We start from the raw sequence: 22259 nt of genomic DNA, 5'->3' as shown, positions 1-22259 counted from the left end.
AGAGAACTAAAACGACAATATTTTAAAACTTTACATAATAATGTAAATTTTCAAAATAAACATATTGTAACACTATAAATTATTTTAGATTTTTTTTTTGGTTTTAAAAAAGTTGGATGATAATCTAAATAAGATTTCTTTTGTCCATAGGATTTACTTTACTTTTATTTATTTGTTTTAACTTGTAGACATTAGGTATGAGTGAGAAAGTATTTAGTAGGTGCTTGCATCATCATCTTCACAACTTGATCATCAAAACAAAACAAAACCCCTTTTTCTTTTTCATTTTAATTATTTATTTTTCTATATGAGAAGTGAGCACAGAAGAGTACAGAGTTAGTAGTAGTAGTAGTAGAAGTAGTAGTACAATAAATACTGTTCACAACAGTACTCTCTCTTGTTCTATTGAATCAGCTTTTAAAGCTCTTTAAATGGCTTTTAGATTCGCAAGATTTTACTCTTTTATTAATTTGTTCTCTCTTCTTGTCTTTGTACTTTTTTTTATTTTAATTTTTTTCTACAATATATATATATAAATATAACATAATTTGTCTGGTAAAATGATGGTGAAGAGACCTGGCATAAAAATCCCAGATATATATTTATTTATGATGATTTTATTGCAGTGAAAAAACAGATAAAATATAGAACAAGGACAAAGGCATGGGCCCCTATTTAAAGCCTGCAACACAAATGAGTGCTGCCACTGCCACTGCCTCAGCCTCTGCAACACACTTCACTTTCTCTTTTTCAATTTTCCTTTCTTTTAAAACCCCATTTATTTCATCATCATCTTCTTCTTCATAATCTCTATTAGTAATAAGTTTACTTGTATGGTTTTTAGTATTATTACATGATTTTCTGAGTTGGGTTGGATTGGGTGTTATGAGTTTGAGTAAGGTGGGGAATAATAATGCATGAGGGGGGTTAAAAGTAAGAATTTTTATTTTTTGAATTTTTTGAAAAAGATCACTTATTTATTTATTTATTTCTTTTGCGTACAAAGATAAATCAAAGCATAACCTTCTGAAGTCTGAACTTTGTGCTGCTTATTTTACCTATTTTTGGTACCCAAAAGAAAGCAAAATACATTATATCTATTATTATATGACTGTGTTGTCAATCTGTAGTATCTCAAAAAACAGAACACTTTATCTTTTGAAAGATTGGAAATTTTCCAAGGGTCTGATTTGGGACAATCCCATGAATCTTCCCTTCATTGAACATTCCCAACTCTCTCCATCTCCATCATCATTTTTTGCCTTTGTGGGGGTCAGCTCAGTTTGATTCTTCTATAAACACAAAGGTGAGTGAGCCTATCATTCTTCCTCTTCTTCTTTGGTTTTACCTGAAAACACTTAGTTCATGATGATTCTGACCATTTCAACTTCTTTTTCAGGTGTATATATGTCAAAAGTGAACAACTTTGTTTGTTTTGAGTGAAGGGTTTGATTCAATGACAGTGTTTCAAGGCTGAGTTTTTTTTTTTCCTTTCTGATATGGAGAGTAATAATAATCAAACCTTTAATATACCACAGCAAATGATCATGACAAGCCGAAACTCTCTGCTCACAGATGGGATTTCACCTCATTCTTCAGCCATAAACTCCTCCTCCCTTGATCTTCAGTCTTATCTATATGATCTTCAGTATTACACAAGAGATGACTCAGATGAGGCCTCCTCACTTGGTGGGGTTGGCAATAGTTCAAGTGCCATATGTAATAATAGCACTGGCCATAATCATGGCCTTCAAGAAAATCTCAACAACTTAGCCATTTCGGTTCCTCATCAAATGTATTCCTCAAATGGTGTCTTGTCTGGTTTTGTTTCCACTGAAAACTACAACAACAACAACAATGGTTATGTTACTTATAATGATCAGACTTCAGCATTTCATCAAACATTTGATCAAAATGTATGGAATAGTAATAGAAATAATAATCACATTGGTTCTTCAGAATTCAGTAATGAACTCTCTCTATCTCTGGCCACATCTCAGCCCTCTGTCATCACAGGGATGACTACTACAATTCCAGGCCAATGCTCTGCATCTGCTATGCCTACTGGAAACACTACCGAAACAATGCTGGTTTCTGAACAAGCTTCTTGTAGTAACAACAGAGGTGAAAATCTTTCGCCGAGTTTCGGCTCTTACAGACCACTGCAACTCTCACAAGTGATATTAGGATCAAGATATCTGTCTGCAGCTCAAGAAATACTTGCTCACATTGCAAGCTTTTCGCTCGAAAACATCAGTTATGATCATCATTATTTGAGTGGTAATTACTTGATGAACTCTTGCTCATTCTCAACAATGTCACCAATGGATTCAACATCTGATGGTGGCAGCATACTTGAAGGAGAAACTGAATCCGAAACTCGCAGAAGAGTAACCGAAACAAAGAGAGCAAAGTTGCTGTCTTTACTCCAAATGGTAAGTAGTTTTTTGACTCTAAATAATGAATTTCTTACAAAATAAACTCATTGAATTTACAAAAAGCAATATTTTTTGAGATGGGATTTTCAAGAAATCGTTGAAAATCCATATAATAGATTGTTAAGCTAACAAGTATTTCTCTAATAGTCATTTTAAAACACTTAATGGTCTCCAAATGGCAAGTAGTTTTTGTACTCTAAAGAATGAACTTTTACAAAATAAAGTCATTGAGTTTACAAAAAGCAATATTATTTGGGATGGAATTTTCTAGATTTTGTTGAAAAGCCATATAGATTGTTTTACTAACCAGTATCTCTCTCAAAGTCATTTTAACAAAAACACTTAGAGCTCTCCAAATGGTAAGTAGTTTTTTGACACTAAAGAAAGAGTTTTTATAAAGTAACCTCATTGAATTTACAAAAAGCAATCTTTTTTTGAGATGGGATTTTCTAGAAATTGTTGAAAATCCATATAGTTTGTTTAGCTAACAAGTATATCTCCCATAGTCATTTTAACAAACACTTAAAGGTCTCCAAATGGTAAGTAGTTCTTTGTCTCTATAGAATGAATTTTTACAAAATAAATCTCATTAAATTTACAAAAAGCAATGTAAATTGTTAAGCTAACAAGTATATCTCTCATAATCATTTTAACAAATACATAGAGTTCATTCTGAACTTACCAGGTTGATGAGCGTTATAACCAATGTATGGATGAGATTCACACAGTGGTATCAGCTTTCCACGCAGCAACAGAGTTAGACCCCCAAATACACGCTCGTTTTGCTCTGCAAACAATGTCTGTACTGTACAAAGGATTAAGAGAAAGGATAAGCAAGCATTGGGTAGCCATGGAAATGGATATGGAGAAGAACAAGTGTTGTGTTACGGAGAATGAATGGGGAGTTGAAGAAGTGAAGAAGAAGAAGGAACTTCTATGGAGACCTCAAAGAGGTTTACCAGAGAGATCTGTGTCTGTTCTTAAAGCTTGGATGTTTCAGAACTTCCTTCATCCGTAAGAAACATAAACCCTTTCTTAATTTTTGTTTTTTCATTAGGAATATTTGCGGCTAAATTTCTTTAACATTTATAATTTGTTATATATATTATCTACTTAAACTTTATTTTATAATTTTATTGCAGATATATATTTTTTAGTCATTAAGTGTCAACTCAAAAACATGTAACGATATATTATTAGATTATGTAATTAAATATACTAAATAAATATATCTTTACGTGTTTTTGAGTTGTTACTTAACGGATTTAATTGTCACTGAACAATTACAAAAGAGTATAACTGTAATAAAATTATAAGATAAAATATATTCTCGGTATTTTTTTGAATAGTATAATATGTGTAACAATTATAAATGTTAATAGAATTGCAAATATTTTTTTTTTATTGTTATTAAACTTGATTAAATTATGTTTAAATAACAAATTTTAATTGAGCGAGTAATTTCGAGCTACAATTATTGGTCGAGAATCTACAAAAGTATTAAACAATAATTTATGCAGATTCCCAACCAATCTAGTTAGTTAAAATGTTATGGTAAATTAATAATTTTTCTAAAATATACATATTGATGTTGGTGAAAAGTATGAAGTTTAATATTAAATTTACCAAACTAAATAAATTAAAAGAAAAATAAAATTACTAAACTATGTATTATAAAATATATATCTGAAATTATTTAAAAGATATATTAAGTTGTTTGATAAAAAAGATGGATAGAGAATATTTATTAATAAAATTATTATATTATTCTTATTCAAAACTTTTTAATAATAATATATTAAAAAGGTATATTTGTAATTTCCAACTAATGAAGATGGAGAGTGTGACCTTTTATCTCAAATAAGTAGTATTATTAAGATTAATAATAATAATAACAATAGTAATATATGTATCTTTGATGGGTTTTGATTATTTTTTCAGATATCCTAAAGATACAGAAAAGCAAGTGCTAGCAATGAAGAGTGGATTGACAAAAAATCAAGTAAGTATGTTTTTCTATCAATTTTGATTGTCGTTTTTTGTGTTTGTTGTCGTTTTGATGTGTAAATGGGGTTTATTGGTTGTCGTTTTTGTTTAAACAGGTATCAAACTGGTTTATAAATGCCAGAGTTAGGCTATGGAAACCAATGATTGAAGAAATGTATGCTGAGCTCAACAAAAGAAACCAATCCAACAACAACAACAACCAAAGAATTAGTATCAACCACAACATTATTAATCAAATTCAAAGATACAATTAATTAATTAATGGATATGAAAAAAAAAAGAAGCTAATTTTTAAGTTAGATAACATTATAATTTTTAATTAGGATCGTTGTATTATATATTATTGGAATATTATTATAAACTTATTTAATTTTAAATTTCTTAGGTGGTGTTCAGGTTGGAATGAATGAAAATATAAGAATAAGAATGAATATGGGAATTGAAATAAGAATGGAATAGAATAATATTTAAAATGCATAAAAAATAGGTTTTTTTTCATAAATGTACAATAAAAATAACATAATTATAAAAAATGTGCAAAAAAAATTATTTTAAAAACTTATACATTTTGAAAACTTATTACATGAAACCATACATTAATTTTAATCATTAAATAATAAAATATGTTTATTAAAACTCAAAATAAACAATTTCGTAAAATTAATTAAACATTTTTATAAAAATAAACAAATTAAATATTTTTTTATTAAAAGATAAATATTTATTATCTATTTTAGTATGAATTATTATAATTTAATAAGATTTTTTTTAATAAAATACAATATTAAAATTATAAACACTAATGTATATAAATATAAATTAATATTTAAAATTACTAAAAATAAATATGACACATAGAGTGATATAATAAACATATGTGAATATTATTATTTTGTTTATTAAATTAATATGTTTAGTATATAGAAAACAAAATAAAAATATATATACAAAGTATTTTATATTATTAGTATGTTTATTATAATTGTAAACATAAAAATAGATATAGCCAAATTATACTATACTAAAATAAGTATATTTTTTTCTATTGTTTTTAGGCTAATTAGTAATTTTTCCCCCCGAACTTTGACATGTACTAAATCGTGCCCCCTGAACTTTTTTGGCTGTTAAAAATTCCCCTCGAATTATTGAGATTGTTAAATTTAAGGACTTTTATCTAATTTTAGTAAAAAATTTTAACATGGATGAAAATTTAAGGGGCATGATTTAGTACATATTAAAATTTGAGGGGCGTGATTTGGTAGATATCAAAGTCTGGGGAGCATGATTTTGTACATAAACAATCACTGAAACAGTAAAATTGAATGAAATTAGACAAACATCCTTAAATTTAACAATCTCAATAGTTCGGGGGGAATTTCTGTTAGGTTATAATTAACTTATATTTCGGGTCTTTAAAGTTAGCATTATCTCGTCTATTGGTGTCTTTTGGAGCAGTTTTACGCTTGATTTTCATTATTTCAGGTTCCCGGGGTGTTAAAGTTCGAATTCAGTCAAATGGCGAAAAACTGGGACAAACTTGGAAAATTCGGCTCCAAATGCATTAGTAGTCGCGACCTAGTCGCGACTTCGTGAGTTTGGCAGAAACTCGGTTTTTCGAGTTTTGCCTGTAGTCGCGACCAGCTTAAATGCTGGTCGCGACTAGGTACGGAAATCGCAGATTTGACCTAATTTTGATTTTTCACTCAATTGGAGGCACACCACTCATCCCTATATAATGAATACGACATTGAAGGTCAGAACAAAGCAAAAACAGACCTAATAGTGGAGGCAAGTGGAGAGGAAGCTATCTTGAAGACCCGGAGCGATACCACCTTCTAGTTTCTTTATTTTACCCTTTTTATTCTTCTTTATGTTTGTTTTTATTTCTGAATTAATCATGGATGTTTTTAGAGTTATTATGAACTAAATTTCCCAATAAGGGAGGATGATGATTGATGTTTAAGTTTATGCCTAGTTAATAAATAATTGCCATTCCTTCATCTTGTGTGTGAATACTATCTTTATTTGTGTTTAATTCCATGTGCAAGCTTGATCACCTTTTACATGTTTAATGATCTCAATTCGAAATCTGAAAAGTGAGAATTGAGAATGCTAAAATTTGGATAGTCTAGGTTTTGATGTAAAACGAAAGTATTTACATAGCCTTAGTGACTAATAGATTATTGCTTAATGCTGATTTTGTGTTGATCTAGTTAAGAAGTTAATTAGAGAACATATTATTTAGAACCTAAAAGATCTGAAAAGAGTTAGGTTAATTTATAATCTGTCTTTCACATTGAGATAAGGATAGCAATTAGGTATTAACACAGGTAGCTTATCAACAGGATTCACCTCCCTAATCTCTCATCGTGATTAATCTTCGTTTATTTTCTCTTTAATTTCTGAGTTATTTACTTTTAAATTGCAATCTTGTTATTTTACCGAATAGAATCATAAGTATAGTTTAGTAGTACTTAGTCCAATTCCCTATGGTTCGACCTCACTTGCGTGGGATACTACTTGATACGTACACTTGCGTAATAAACAGAATTTTCGTAACAATTTCTAACAACTAAAAAAGTTCAGGGGGCGCAATTTAGTACATGTCAAAGTTCGGGGAAAAAAATTACTAATTAGCCTTGTTTTTATATATTAATTATTTTTTAATGAGTTAGTGAACCAATTTTCTATTGAAATATAATTCTTACATCAAAAAAAAAAAAAAAAAAAAAAAAAAACAAACATAACTTTATAAACTCCAAAAATTATTTAATTAGAAAAAATAAACATGACACCATAAACAAAGAAAAAGATAAAGATAAACAATTTTTATATATATATTATTTATTTTTTAAAAGATTACTAGAAAATAAACATAACACACATAGAGTGATATAATAAACCTATGTGAATATTATTACTTTGTTTATTAAATTAGTATGTAATTAATAGAAAATAAAATAAACACATATATAAAATATTTTCTATTATTGGTATGTTTATTATAATTGTAAACATAAAAATAAACATAGCCAATATTACTATATATATAGTCCACTCTCCTCTCTCTTCTTATTACTCTTACCTCTCACAACACTTCAACCTTCCTATTTCTTCATCGTTGTTCGTGATCGCATCCCCAGTACTTGTTTCTCCATCGTTTTGATCCTCCAACAAACTATCACGGTAAATATCTCTCTCTGATTTCTAATTTTCTTTTTCGTAGACTTAATTCATTCAATTTTATATAGCTGTATTTCGATATTATGTGAATTGTGATAGTGTTTTAGTTGGTGTATATACTGTTGGATATAATCTGTGTGATTCGTGAAAGAATTGGTTATATTAAGGACCAGTGATCACGATTTTGAAGCAACTTTTCTGTAGTTTAATACCTCTTGATCAGATTCATTGTTCAAGTTACCTTAAGAGTTTTCTATTTCAATTTTCTTTGCCTATCGTTTGTTGCTGTAAATGAGTTCAATGTTTTTCTTTCTTTTGTTTCACAACTCTTTTTTTATTCTTTCTTTTGTTTCACAACTCCTTCTTTATTCTTTCTTTGTTCAATATTTTTTTTTGTTATAGGTTTGTTTTATATTGATTTTGTTCTATTTTGCGCCATTATTTACGGCTTTGGCGCCTTACAAGGCTTTAGCACCTATTATATGGTTGGGCCCCTAATTATTTAGGGTAGTTTGTTTACATTTTTACGTTTTTCGGTATTGAATGTATAAGAAAATTTTGACACATTAATATTTTAAAGTTAATAAGTTATGCACTATACAGATTTATTAGTCGGAATAAAAGGATTATTTTCGTTAAGGTATGTTTTAAAGAATATTTTTAATTGAAATAATGTTTAAGAGTGTTTACTTTAAACGCTAATTCCTATTAGCTATCTTTTGGTTTATATTTTTTTAGGAATTTTCAGCATAAAAGGAAAGTGTTTAGAATTTTAGTATTGAGATTCTAATATTATAATTAATTAAGTAAATTGAAGAAAAAGAATCTTGAGGATCTTGTAATAAAGGGAGGTGGAAACACTAATGGTCTAATGAGAATATATTGGTTCAGATATATTTGGGAAGTCAAATTATTATAAAAATTTGGTTTGTTGTCAATATTTTGGGAATGTACCAAAATTATTATATTTATTTGTGTTTTTAAAGAAATTCTGGATGAGTGGTATTAGTTTTTTGATGGAAGAAATGGAAGTACAAATTTGATGGATGAGCTGCGCCACTGTTTATGGATTTGGTGCCTTTTAAGGTTTTCACGCATGATTTATGGCTGATCCCTAATTATTTAGGGTAATTGGTTAAAATTACAAGATATCATGAATTGTAAAAATATTATAAAATTTAATAGCTAACAATTATGGTATATAATTATGAGATTATTGCCTTATTAGTTTATTATAGATAACATAATATTAATTTTGGGTATATAAATTATAAATATGAATTTATTATAGATAACATAATATTAATTTGGTATATAAATTATAAATGTGGGACTTTTCAAAAAAAAAAAATTATAAATATGGGATTTTGTAATAAATTAGAGGTAGGGACATTAATTGTGAATTGAGTATACTTTGTTTTTTTTTTTATTTTTTATTTTTGGGAAGATATCGAAATAAATAGGAAGTAAATGCTAATGAAGATTGAGATTATTGCCTTATTAGTTGTATAGGAAGATACTAATATGAATAGTTTTATAATAATTTGAATGGTATAATAATTAGGAGGTTATCTATTTAAATAATAAATAAGGAAGCATTATGTCATAATACCGAATTGGATTAATTAATATTAATTTAATATTATTAATTAAATGTATGATGAAGTGGTATTAGGAAAATGGTACTTTTGAATGTGAAAAGTGCAATCTTAAGTTTTAAGGATATTAATACAATTTTAGTTTAATTTAGGTTGAATAAAGATTATAAATACCATGTTTTACGCTATAAATAAAATAATAAATAATTTGACTTACTAAAGAATTTTGACATGTTTTATTCTTTAAATAAGTCATATTTTTAAGAGATAAAATGAAATAATTAGTATATAATATTTTGAATATTTAAGGAATAATGGATATTAAAAGGAAAATTTTATTTATGTTTGATTTTAAAAGAGTAAGAGTAAGGAATAAGGATCCTATGAAGGTTATGAAGTAGAATGCTATAATTTAGTTGTCACTAGCCAAAGGGTAACCCTTTGGCTAGTTCTAGTATTTTATAGGGAGATCTAGTTGCTTAGTCTTGGTGGTTGGTTGATTCTCTTCAATTTGAATAGTTTTCTAATTAAAGTTTTATGCTGTTTTTTGATATTTTTTTTTCAGGTGGAACTTCAGTATTTATTGAGTGAGGAGCGTTGTTTGAAGATGTTATAGCTTTATTGTCTAAATTTCCGGCGGCAGTTTTGTCACATGGGTCTCGCTCTAAGATTTTAGCGGCCAATGGTTGGCAAAGCATGCTCTGCGGTTAGACGATGAGCTATCCTGGTTCGAGGAGGTTCCAGCGCCGGTGGCGGACATGGGCGTCGTAAATTCATGAGTGATTTAAATCACTTTGTCAAAAAAAAAAATATATTACTATATATATAATAATCAATAATTATTATCATATATATATATTACAAAAAAAATTGAAAAAAAGTTTTTAGTTATATATAAAAATGTATGAGAAAATGATAATAAGTGTTATCCCAAATTTGGCACTCTGACGTGGCATCACGAGAATGGTGATACGTGGACTCTACTTAGAGTATCTGTTCGGATCAACATGCCGAGCAGGATGCCTCGCTGGCATATCCAAAATGGAATACTCAACGAGCCGTGCAGAATGAGCAACACTTAGCGAATTCAACTAAATGCATCGTGAGTCACCAGCTCAATCCCTATAACTCAGGGATCAACTTACGTGGATGTGGAATACACACGATCCCACCATCGGTGTATGCAGTCTCAATCCCACGATCCTTGCATTTAGCATTGATCACACGATCTTTCTGTTTATGTGCATGGTAACGAGAGAGGAAACTCTTCCTCCTCAAGTTTCCAGCCTTATAAATAGTGAGGAATGTTCACTAGGCAAGAGAGCGAGAAATTATACGTCGAAACGCTATAAGCTAAGGCTATCTAAGAATTATATATTCAGAGATATTATTGTAAGAGCTATAAGAAAATGAATCTTCTTCCTTATTCTTAAGTCAATACAACTAACGAGGATTATGCTATTACCGAACTGCTCGGGGCTGAACCTCTATAAAATTTTTGTGTCTTATTATTGCTTTACTACAAATTCTTATTACGACATATCGTTTATCGCTTATCAAAAAGACTCATTGTCGTTGGCTAAAAGCGAAGTCAACAAAAAGTTTTTTTGCACATATTTTGTAATTAATTAAAATAATGTATACAGCATTGTAAAATGTCCTAAAAAAATTGATAAAAAAAAATTATTAATTTTTTTAAATCTTGTATTTGAATGGTCTTTCTTTTCATTTTAAAATGGAATAATCATTCCATTAAATGGTAGAAAGACCATTCTATTAGAATGACATTTCAATACTTTAAAATGTAACTAAATAAAAGAATAAAATAAAAATTATTTCTTTTTTGTTCCATTTCATTACCTCTAACTAAACAATATATTAGTAACTATTTTCAAGTGTAAATTGTTTATCTTTGAATCAAAGAATAAATATGTAATTTATTACCTAGGAAGATTGAGAGTGTTGTTGGTCGTTTTCTTTTCTTTTTTTTTTTTTTTTTGGTTGGGGTTTTTAACATCATATAATTTATACATATGTAAATATATATTATTTTGTGATGTTTGTTGTAAGCTACAATAAATTTGTAAATATTTATTTTTAATACCTCTAATTATTTTAGTATAATTGTAAGTAAAATCCGATTTTATGAGGATTATATTTAATTAATTACTTAAAAATTAGTGACAAAAGTTAGAACAAAAGGTTTTTATGTTTAGAAGAAAATAGCATAAATAAAATAAAAACAAATTAAAAGTGAGATTACGATATGAGAAACTAGTTAAAGATTATTCGTCACACTCAATAATCGTTCTTAATTTCTATTAATGAATGTAATTTCAATTCCCAATCAAACTTTTAATCTCGTAAATAAAGCTGAAGCAATCAATTATCTCAATCTATCTATTACATGTAATCAAGGCGAAGCGCTAAATAATTAACTGTTTTGCCTATGTAGTAAATTCACGAAGCGTGTAAGATATTTAACTTAGATAAAGCTTTAAGATTTATGAAGATAGATTAATATAGGCGGCAAATTAGTGAAGTATATAATTTATTGACTAATTAGGATTTTTACCCCCTGAACTTTGACATGTACCAAATCATGCCCCCTGAACTTTTAAGGCCATTGAAAATGCCCCCTGAACTATTGAGATTGTTGGATTTAAGGACTTTTGTCTAATTTTATTCAATTTTACTATTTCAATGATTGTTTATGTACTAAACCATGTTCCTCAGACTTTGATATCTACCAAATCATGCCCTTCGAACTTTGACATGCACTAAATTATGCTCCCTCAACTTTCATCCATTTTAGACTTTTTTACTAAAATTAGAAAAAAGTCCTTAAATCCAACAATCTCAATAGTTCAGGGGGCATTTTCAATGACCTTAAAAGTTCAGGGGGCATTATTTGGTACATGTCAAAGTTCAGGGGCAAAAATCCTAATTAGCCTAATTTATTTAACCTAAGTTATATTCTTCATCACAATTAAAATACCTTTGCCAATAGTAAAAATTGCAATTTATCACAAACACTTAGAATCCTAGACTATTAGGTGAATAGTAATCCTAAGATGATGATATATTAAAGTAAAATCTAATTTAGCGGTCGTCTAAATAAAATTAAAACAATAATCATAACGTAGAAGAATAGAAACAATTTGATATATAATGAAAATTAAAAATTAACATTCAATAATAGAATTAAGAATTCATGTCTCGGGTTTTGAAATAATCTTTACTAAAATGAAATTACTTAGAATTAGACATTATAACGATAATAATAATAAATAGTAAGAGTTTAAGGAGAAGAAAAGACTATGATGAAGAACAATTCGAAGTCGCGATCTCCATCTCTTCCTTGCTCTCTCTCTAAGTTTATATCTCAATTTTGTAGCTCTAGGATTTTGAAATTCACAGCCTAAAATGTTCTATAAATAGTGCTTGAAAAGATAAATGAATCCTCTAGAATTATAGGATTTTTTTTTTTTTTAAAAAAAAAATAAAATAAGTACGGGGCTACTGATTAGTATTTTGGCCATAAATTCTTCAATACAGCTCGGAATTAGACGATTCAAGATGTTCTGAAAACTAAGAACGGGATCTAAAACAGCTTTCATGTTGAGCTCTAAGTCCAGTTCTGCTTCTAAGGTTGTCAAAATTTGTAATTAAGCTCCGCCTTGTAAAACCGAGCTTGCCGACTTTCACTATTTATCTCTCCAAATGACTCTAATTGCATGATTAGTCTTTAAAATATCATAAACAATTAAAATCACACTAATCAATAACTTAAAGAATCAATTTAAGACTATTAATACGTAAATTGGTCATATTAATAAGATAAATATATCATATTGTTATATCTATTTTGAGAATAGATGACATATGATCTCTCACAACCCATCTAGTGCTCAAGATGTTTGGATCCTACTCTATCTTATGGGTCTTTGGAGTTTCCGAAAGGATAGGTCATCTTTGATCTCTCACCCAAGAGATAAGAAATGTTGGAACTTAACGAGGATGCCTTTAGGGGTCATCCTGGACTCGAACCTAAAAGAGTATCTAGGATGGCCTTACTTTCGGAAGCTGCTTATGTGGCACACCTCTGAATTATTTAACAATCATAAACAATGAACTATACATATAACAATCTTAAACAATGAATTATTTAATATATAATCCGTTACAAGAATTAGCAATTAAATCTATTAAAATTTTGATAAAATATAATATGTCACAGCGTAATTAATCTTACATTTAACAAAATCAATTAAATAGGTATAACTTCTAATTTAAAATTACCATATATTGTGAGTATGTTGACGTTGTTATTATATATGTGTATTAAAATGTATTCATTTATCTAATTATTATAATTATGTTAATTATTTTAAAATGAAAAAATTAATTTTTAAAGTGTGCTTCCTCGAAATTTCTTGTATATTGATATCAATATTAAAGAGAATATTTTTATTTATTTAATTTTTTATAATGACATTGTGGTTAAATTTGATTTCATATAAAAATATGCTTATATTATTGTAGACCTATATTTTGTAAAATTTATTGATTGAACAATTTATTATATTAAATAATAAATCTGACTCGGTATCTTTCAAAGTAGTACTAGATATTATTATAAACTAATTTTTTTTTATCAAAATAAAACTAAATAATAACCCAATCTAGATGTGTTATGATAAAATTGGTTATATTTTCTACATTTGTTCGTACTAGGAACTATCTTTAAGTTGGTTATATTAAAAAAATTATCGAAAATTGAGTTTAGGGTCCTATTTGTACTATTTTAGAAAATATGGGCTCGTTTAGTATGCCGTATAAGGGTCGTATACCTAGACCCGGACCCAAACCCAAACCTGAACCCGGACCCAGACCTATGACTTGGACCCTAGACCTGAGACCCGCGACCCGAACCCATATAGTTGGTGTTGGGGTCAAGTGTATTGAAAATATATTATAACTTTACACAATCTATTAATACAAGTCAATACCGAATATAGTATTGTATTAAATAATACTAATACAATACAATTTAACACAGTACAATACAATACGACGTACAAAACGAACCCTATAAGATTTATTTTATCATTTAATAAAATAAGAGATCTAATCAACAACTTTTATAAAACACATGGTAAAAAATAACCCTATAAAAGTTTATAATAGAATAATAAAACCATAAAATTTAAACAAAATTCCTCATTATTCCCAAGCAACAACATAAAACAATAAATAACTAAAATAAAACTTTATTGAAATGAAAACTACATCATAACGACACCAATAACACTCATATTACTTAATTAAAACAACATAAAATAAAATTAACAATGATTTCGACCAACAACAACAAGAGAATAAAATAAAATACCATACTAACACAAATAACTCATAAACATGAATAATCGCCATAACTAAACAATATTTAATTAAAGTTCATGTTGTTGTTCCCCAATGAAAACATCACATCTGATTTCCCAAATTTCATCAAATTATTGTTATTAGCTTAATTTTGAGCGTTTAAATCCCTCCTTATGCCCCTGCCACGATCATTGTCATACGCCATAGTAGTAGCGGAAGCAGCGTTTACTTCCCCATTTATGAATGGAGGCACTTTTGCTGCAGTAGCTGCTGTCATTCGAGCAATCTTAGTTTTTTTCGCTATTTCTTCCATTCTCTTATTAATATTCTTTAAATTTTGGTCAATAAGCGAGGTGAGATCATTTAAATCTTTAACAGTCAAGCCTTGAAGGTTCATCTTACCAGAGAGATTTCCATACAAGAGTCGATTCAGCTCTCTGTCACGATTCTCTTTCTTCAGCCTCTTCATCTGCTCACTCACCTTTCCAATTTTTTGTTTTAGGAAAACTTCTTGGTTCATCATCTTCTTGCTCTGCTCGATCTCAGGCATTTTCTTGAACTTTTTCACTATACGATGTACTCCTCCTGGAGAAGGGTACACCTCAGGCTGAGTGTTGTAAGGGCTATAGATGATTGCACACGCATCTACACCACACAAGGTGCTCAGCTCGCTCACTTTTTTTATCAGACCTTTCTTTCTCTTCTTATAAGTGGCTTTTCGAGAGGCGTCGTTGTTGATGTAAGCTAACTTCACCTTCTTTCTGGTCATAATTTTGGCTTGTTGAGTCAAAGAAAAAAAAAAAAACGAGAGCTAAGGAGAAAAACTAGCTAGTGTGCAAAATGGGAGACAACATATCCCAAATAATATTTTGTGCTCTTCCTTAGTTCACTTTGTGGTACTATTTATTCACAAATTTCATAGAGGAATGTGGTATTAGGGTTTAATATATGGTAAATAGTTAAATTTCTTTTTTATTATTAATGGGTTATATGAGAACGGTTAGAACATATGTTTCAAAATTTAGAATAATAAGACATTAATGGTCAATTGGTTTTTAGAGAAAAGTAATAAAAGATATTTGTATAACGTTACATAATAAATATGAAAAACAAATAGAAATCTTGGAGAAGCAAAAAAAGAAAAAGGAGAGAAAAAAAAAGAGTCAAATATAAAAAAAAAAAATCAAATAAAATTAAAGTGTAGAGTGGAATTGGTCCACAAATAGAAGAAAATCCAAACCCTATTATCTTTTTTTGGCCATTTTTATTGCATTATATTATCAGTTATAAGAGGAATAGAATTTACATTTTTAAAGAGATATCTACATAAAAATAAATCATTAATTATTTAGCTAAAGACTATCCTAAATATATACAAATATTTATTAATTATGATATATGACTATATTTGACTAATACAGCTGGTGCTTACTGTATAATTTTTATTATTATCATGATTACCATGTGTATCATAGCTGTATAGAGTTATAATTACTATATATTTTTTTATTATTATCTAATTTTATATTTTAACCATATATCATAATTATTACTTGCAAAAGTAATATATTTTTTTCACTATAGTAATTGGTGCTTTGAAAGTTTATTATAGTGAGGCACTCAAAATAAATAAAATATTAATGTTAATGAAAATATTTGGTACTATAAATTTATGGAAATAGTCGAAATATTTTCGATATCCACAAATATTTAAAAAAATTATAAATATCATATATATTTGGGTAATAAAAAAAATTCTATGAAGTTTAAAATTATTTTAAAATTTAAAGACAATTTATGAATACTAAACATCGTTTGGAGAGTTTACATGAGTAATGTATTTTTTTTTCAAATGTATAAAATATTTATACTCAAGTACCGATTAAAATTTTGTGGCTTTTAAGTCACTTTTCCACCGAAATATCTAATTATTTGATTTTTTTTGGAAAAAAATTGAAATATTACCCCGTAAAAAGATTAAAAAAAAAACCCTTAAAATATATTAGAACTACTCAATTTTTCGATATTTTTATTGAACCAAACACAAAACAAAATCCAATTTCTTAACCATAAAATCTAATACTCCAAATTATTTTAAACATAATTATGACAGAAGATAAATTAAAATACCGACTTTATTTAGTTAAAACTAATAAAAACTTAAAATTTCATCACGACATAAATCTAAAGGAGATCTTGTTCCCATTTTGCAAAATTATGCCATTAACACTTAGTTTTTAGTATTATTGTCATTAACGACATTAACTTTCACATCTTCATCGTTGAAATTCTCATTCGTTGTAGAAGCCTCAACCTTAGCCGCAACCACCATTTGAGTGGTTGAGTTGGTACTATTATTCTTGGCAGCAATAATATCTATCCACTTATTAATTTCTTCCAAATTCTTGTCAATGATACAAACGAGATCATTTAAATCTGTAGTAGATAAGCCAACAAGATTAGCCTTACCCGATAAATTGAAGTACATGAGTTGGGTTAACTCCTTCTCGCGATTCTCTTTCCTCAGCTTTTTCACTTGCTCACTCTCTACTTTGATCCTTTTTCTAGAGAAAGCTTCTTGGTTCACCATCTTGTTATTTTGCTCCATCTTCGAAATCTTACTGAACTTCTTTAGAATATGATTCACCCCACCGTCAAAGGGAATAACCACAACTACAGCCAACAACCTCACCAACTCCCTCACCTTCCTTACCAAATATTTTTTCCTCTTTTTAGTGTGCTTTTCTCGTCTTCTTTGTACTATTATTTATACATAAATTTAATTAGGTATGTGTGATAAAAGGGTATTTTTCCGTTAAATATTATTGAAACGTGTCAATATTTGTTTAAAACCGTGTCACTGTACATGGTATATATTTTACTGTATTTTAATATGGTATCTCATATATTTTAATTTAAAAATTTAAGTTATTTAAAGTATTTAAAAGTAACACAACATAAAATGAAACTTTATGAGTGAGTGTTTCATTAGTTTTTTTTTTTATTACATATTAAATTAAAATATGTAAAACTAATTTCACTAATATATAATAATATGACCATTCATTTGGTGTTAAAAATTAATTTAAAATTTATTAGATATCAAGAATGTCCAACAATATCATCATAGGGAAGTATCTTATGAGTAGTTATAATATTAATAGTTATTATATTAAAAAATTGGAAACACTATTAGGCAGTGCTAGTGCATTTTTAGCATTATTAACTATTTATATGATACTAATATATATGTGATTTAATATTAAATTATACTAATTAATAATACGCATTTATATTGAAAAAATATATATAATTAATGAAATTTATTTTAAGATTAAATATGATTTTTGTTTTTTAAACTATAGAATTTTGTCCTTTAATTTTTTTTTTGTTGCAAAATTTTCCTCGAATTAAACAAATCGTTGGAAATATTTCCATTCACTTACAATTTACTGATTTTTTAAAAATAATTTACTTATATATAAATATATTTTTTTAAAATAATTTAGTTTTTGTTTCTTTTTTATCTAATATTTACACTTTTTGTTATTGTGGACTAAACAATGGGCTGTTACATAATACATACATATAGGAGAAGAATATGATACATGGCATATGGTGTATATATATAATTAATGTAATAGTTTCGCATGCAAATCACGTGAATATATTGTATGTTACAGTTACTAAAATAATGACATTAGTCAAATAAAAAAATCTGTTTTTTTTAAGAAAAAAAAAATATTAAAATTATATTAGAATGTTAAAAAGTTTCACATTGCTAATGCATGGAAATATAATATAATATATAAAAAGATCAAAATCAACTGTGTTGGATTGGTTAAGTCTTCTAAACATTGAAGCATTGAGAAAGTAACAGAAAGAGAAAGAAAGAAGAACAGAGAAAAAGAGGAAGAAAGAGAGAAAGAACTCTTCATTGATTAAGCACACTTGATACAAGACTTATATAGTACAAGAACCAAAGGCACTTAGCCAATACACTAACCAAAATCAGTAAAGACTTGAAAACATGTTAACCAAAGTTAACCACTAACTATTAAGATTAGGAGATTAGTTAAGGTTGTTAAGTGGTTATTTAGGCTATATTAGTTATAACTAATTCTTGATTAGTTATTCTGACTATTTCACCCTTATTATTGGGTATATAAACCTTGCTGTATCTTTTCCTTATTGTATTGAACATTTCAGAACATTTCAAATAAAACAGAGTTCTTCTCTTTTCTATCTGCAAACCGATTCAGGTTGCTCCTCCTCATATGGTATCAGACGAAGACCTTGTTCAAGCTTCAATGGCAAGGCCCTCCACTCGCTCGCAAGACGGTCTTCCGCCGCCCACAGCAGAGCAGACTACCTCGGAGTCCAATCCCGACTCCACTTCCGCGCAAAACATCAACCTGTCCATGGCTACTCGTCGAGCTCCAACTTCCAGATCCCGTCCGCCCCAGGTTGAAGCCACCATCGATCCTGATTTGCCATCCCCTGTCCAACCCGTTCCTCCTCCTACTGTTCCACTTCGCAGACCCTCCATTGATCGCCTAGCTCATGAGGATGTTTCAAGCCCTTTTTTCCTCAGCACGGAAGATCACCCAGGGCTTGTTCTTGTCTCCACTGTGCTCAACGGTGCAAACTACCAATTTTGGAAGAGAGGCATCACCATGGCGTTGACAGCCAAGAACAAATCAGCCTTCATCGATGGCACACTTCTTCGGCCGATTTCTGGTAATCCCTTGCTTAATTCTTGGAATAGATGTAATAACATGGTAATGTCTTAGTTGGTAAATTTTGTGTCTCCTGAGATTGCACGGAGCATTATGTACTTCGATCTTGCCACGGATATGTGGCATGATCTTCAAGAACGATTCAATGAGGCTAATGGCCCTAGAATCTTTCAGCTGCAAACGCAACTCACTCGTTTGCAGCAAGGTGATCAATCTGTCACCACATATTTCACAAAGCTCAAGTCTATATGGGATGAGCTTAAGGAATTTCAACCCAACACCACTTGTTCTTGTGGTGCAATGAAAGTATTTCTTGATTACTACAATCAAAATCAAGTCTTACAATTTCTCACAGGTCTAAATGAGTCTTATTCCTCAGTTAGGGCTCAAATTATTCTCTATGAACCAATTCCCAACCTCTCTCGGGTTTTTGTTATGATTGTTCAAGAAGAGAGACAAAGAATCCTTGGTTCATCATCCTCGAATTTGTCCTCCATGGCTGCATCCGCTCGCCCTTCATCATCTACAAATCCCAATCGTTCAAAGAAACCAAGACCTTCTTGTACAAATTGTGGTAAACCGGGACACTATGTTGACAAATGCTATTTCCTTCATGGTTTTCCTCCGGGATATGACGATAAAAAGAAGTCTGAAAAAGGAAAGAGTGCTGCCAATAATGCTACTGTCAACACATCCGAAACCAACAACAACTCCATTGACCTTTCCACTCAATGCCAACAACTCATATCTCTCCTTAGCCAACAATTAAGCCAAGGACAGACCCGTGAGGACCCTAATACAGCTGCTGCCGCTTCTAACAGGGCTGGTAAAAAGTCTTTTCTTTATACTCACTCTTGGATAATTGATAGTGGTGCTACTCACCATATGTGTTTTACAAGATCTTTCTTTCTATCTTTTTCTAACAAAGATTTTCCCTCATATGTGACTCTTCCTAATGGCAATAAAATACCTGTTAAAGGGATTGGAACCGTTCAAATAAACTCACATCTCACTCTTTATGATGTATTATTTGTTCCAACCTTTAACATCAATCTATTGTCTATTCCCACATTTCTCCTTAGTGATATGACTAATAAGGTCTATTTTCACCCTGATTTTTGCACTCTACAGGCTCTTTCCCCGAATGTGGTGATTGGGACTGCTAAAAGACTTGGAAAGCTCTATGTTCTTCTCCAAGATTTCATACCTATTGCAAGTTCTACTTGTTTTTTATTTTCTTCAAATAATGGAGACCAATGGCACAAATGCCTTGGTCATCCCTCAATGTATCTTTCAAATACAACCAATAAAAAGTTTCTTTCTAGTTCAAATGCTTCCAAAAATCAGCATTGTCATATATGTCACATTGCAAAACAAAAAAGGTTGCCATTCATATCAAACCATAACTTTGCTAATGATATATTTGATCTTGTCCATATGGATATTTGGGGACCTTTCAATGTCATAAGCATTGAAGGATATAAGTATTTTCTCACCATTGTTGATGACAAATCTCGTTTTACATGGACTTTTATGCTTAAAAATAAATCTGATGTCCAATCTATCATTCCCACATTTTATAACATGATTTGCACACAATATTCAAAATCCATAAAAGCTATTAGATCCGACAATGCCAAAGAACTCAATATGCACTCTTTTTATGCTACCAAAGGCATTGTTCATTACCATTCTTGTGTGGAAAGACCACAACAAAATTCCGTTGTGGAACGAAAATACCAGCACATTTTGAATATAGCTAGAACTCTTTGTTATCAATCCAACTTACCCCTTCCTTATTGGTCATATCTCATTTATACCGCAACATACTTAATGAATAGAACTCCTTCTACTATATTTCAAGGTTGCACCTCATATGAGAAACTCCATAACAAATCACCTCAATATGACCATCTAAGGTGTTTTGGATGTCTAGCTTATGTGTTTACTCTCCCGTCTACTAGGCACAAATTTTCACCTAGAAGTCGTGCTTCAATTTTCATTGGTTACCCCCAAGGAATGAAAGCATATACCCTTCTTGATATTGAGACAAAATAAATATATCATTCTCGAGATGTTGTATTTTATGAATAAATTTTTCCTCTAATTGGTCACACATCTCATTCTCACATTCATAATTTTTTCCACACACCATGTCTACCTATCTCTCAATCTTTACCACGGCTAGACACACAAAATACATCAGAAAAAATTGGTATATCCCAACAACACACCCCAACAGATCGTGGTTCTGGCCATTCTCCCACAACAGCAGCATTTCCGCTTGCCAAATTAGCACCTGGTGCCACACCAGCTGCTTCCAAAACCACACCAGATCCCGTGGTTGCTGATACTTTTTCAGCCCCTCCATTCAACATTACTACAGCACCTATTGTTGTTAATAACCCAAACAAGTGCCAATCTGATATATCAATTGACATCCTAGTTGATTCCCCACCTGATATGAGCACTAAAAAACCTGATGTGAGCATTAACAATCTCACAATTACCACACCTGGTCTTAATCAAAAACCAGTCCAAAAGTGGTCAAATCATCAATAAACCATCACATTTCAAGGACTATATTTGCCACACTGCCTCCACCGCTTTTCCAATCAAAAAGTTCATCTCCTATGCTAAACTTAGTCCACAATTCCGTGCCGCTGCTCTTGCAGCCTATTCTCATGTTGAACCTCGTTCATATTCCGAGGCATCACAGTTCACTCATTGGCTCAAAGCCATGGATGATGAAACTGAGGCTCAAATCCAAACTTATGCCCCCGTAGCTAAGTTCAATACTCTTAAAATATTCCTTGCTCTCGCTGCCATGTACAATTGGGATATCCATCAAGTTGACATCAACAATGCATTTCTTCATGGTGATCTTCATGAAGAAGTCTACATGAAAA

General features: G+C 29.8%; 3 protein-coding genes and 1 long non-coding RNA gene across 4 annotated transcripts; 1 reads left to right on the top strand and 3 right to left on the bottom strand.

Moving 5' to 3' along the window:
- Positions 1-1077: 1077 nt before the first annotated feature.
- Positions 1078-2086, bottom strand: LOC133031754 (uncharacterized). Its single transcript, XR_009684836.1, has 2 exons — positions 1947-2086; positions 1078-1840 (listed from the first exon to the last, which is right to left on the bottom strand). It is a non-coding gene; the product is annotated as an uncharacterized LOC133031754 (long non-coding RNA).
- On the top strand, positions 1500-4827 carry LOC115707291 (homeobox protein ATH1). The gene is made up of 4 exons (XM_030635205.2): positions 1500-2435; positions 3124-3452; positions 4380-4440; positions 4541-4827. Exons 1-4 carry the CDS (start codon positions 1500-1502, stop codon positions 4697-4699), a joined length of 1485 nt encoding a protein of 494 aa, XP_030491065.2. The 3' UTR covers positions 4700-4827.
- Positions 4828-13860: 9033 nt separating this feature from the next.
- On the bottom strand, positions 13861-15550 carry LOC115718553 (agamous-like MADS-box protein AGL80). Its single transcript, XM_030647356.2, has one exon. The coding sequence runs from the start codon at positions 15378-15380 to the stop codon at positions 14757-14759; it is 624 nt and encodes a 207-aa protein (XP_030503216.2). The 5' UTR covers positions 15381-15550; the 3' UTR covers positions 13861-14756.
- A 1059-nt stretch (positions 15551-16609) lies between these two features.
- On the bottom strand, positions 16610-17479 carry LOC115718544 (agamous-like MADS-box protein AGL90). Its single transcript, XM_030647345.2, has 2 exons — positions 17473-17479; positions 16610-17371 (listed from the first exon to the last, which is right to left on the bottom strand). The coding sequence occupies exons 1-2, from the start codon at positions 17477-17479 to the stop codon at positions 16842-16844; spliced, it is 537 nt and encodes a 178-aa protein (XP_030503205.2). The 3' UTR covers positions 16610-16841.
- Positions 17480-22259: the final 4780 nt, after the last annotated feature.

The sequence above is a fragment of the Cannabis sativa genome, chromosome X, assembly GCF_029168945.1.
Source record: "Cannabis sativa cultivar Pink pepper isolate KNU-18-1 chromosome X, ASM2916894v1, whole genome shotgun sequence".
Lineage (NCBI taxonomy): Eukaryota > Viridiplantae > Streptophyta > Magnoliopsida > Rosales > Cannabaceae > Cannabis > Cannabis sativa.
Note: the sequence above shows the minus strand (reverse complement) of the source record. Positions and strands in the feature narration are given on the sequence as shown.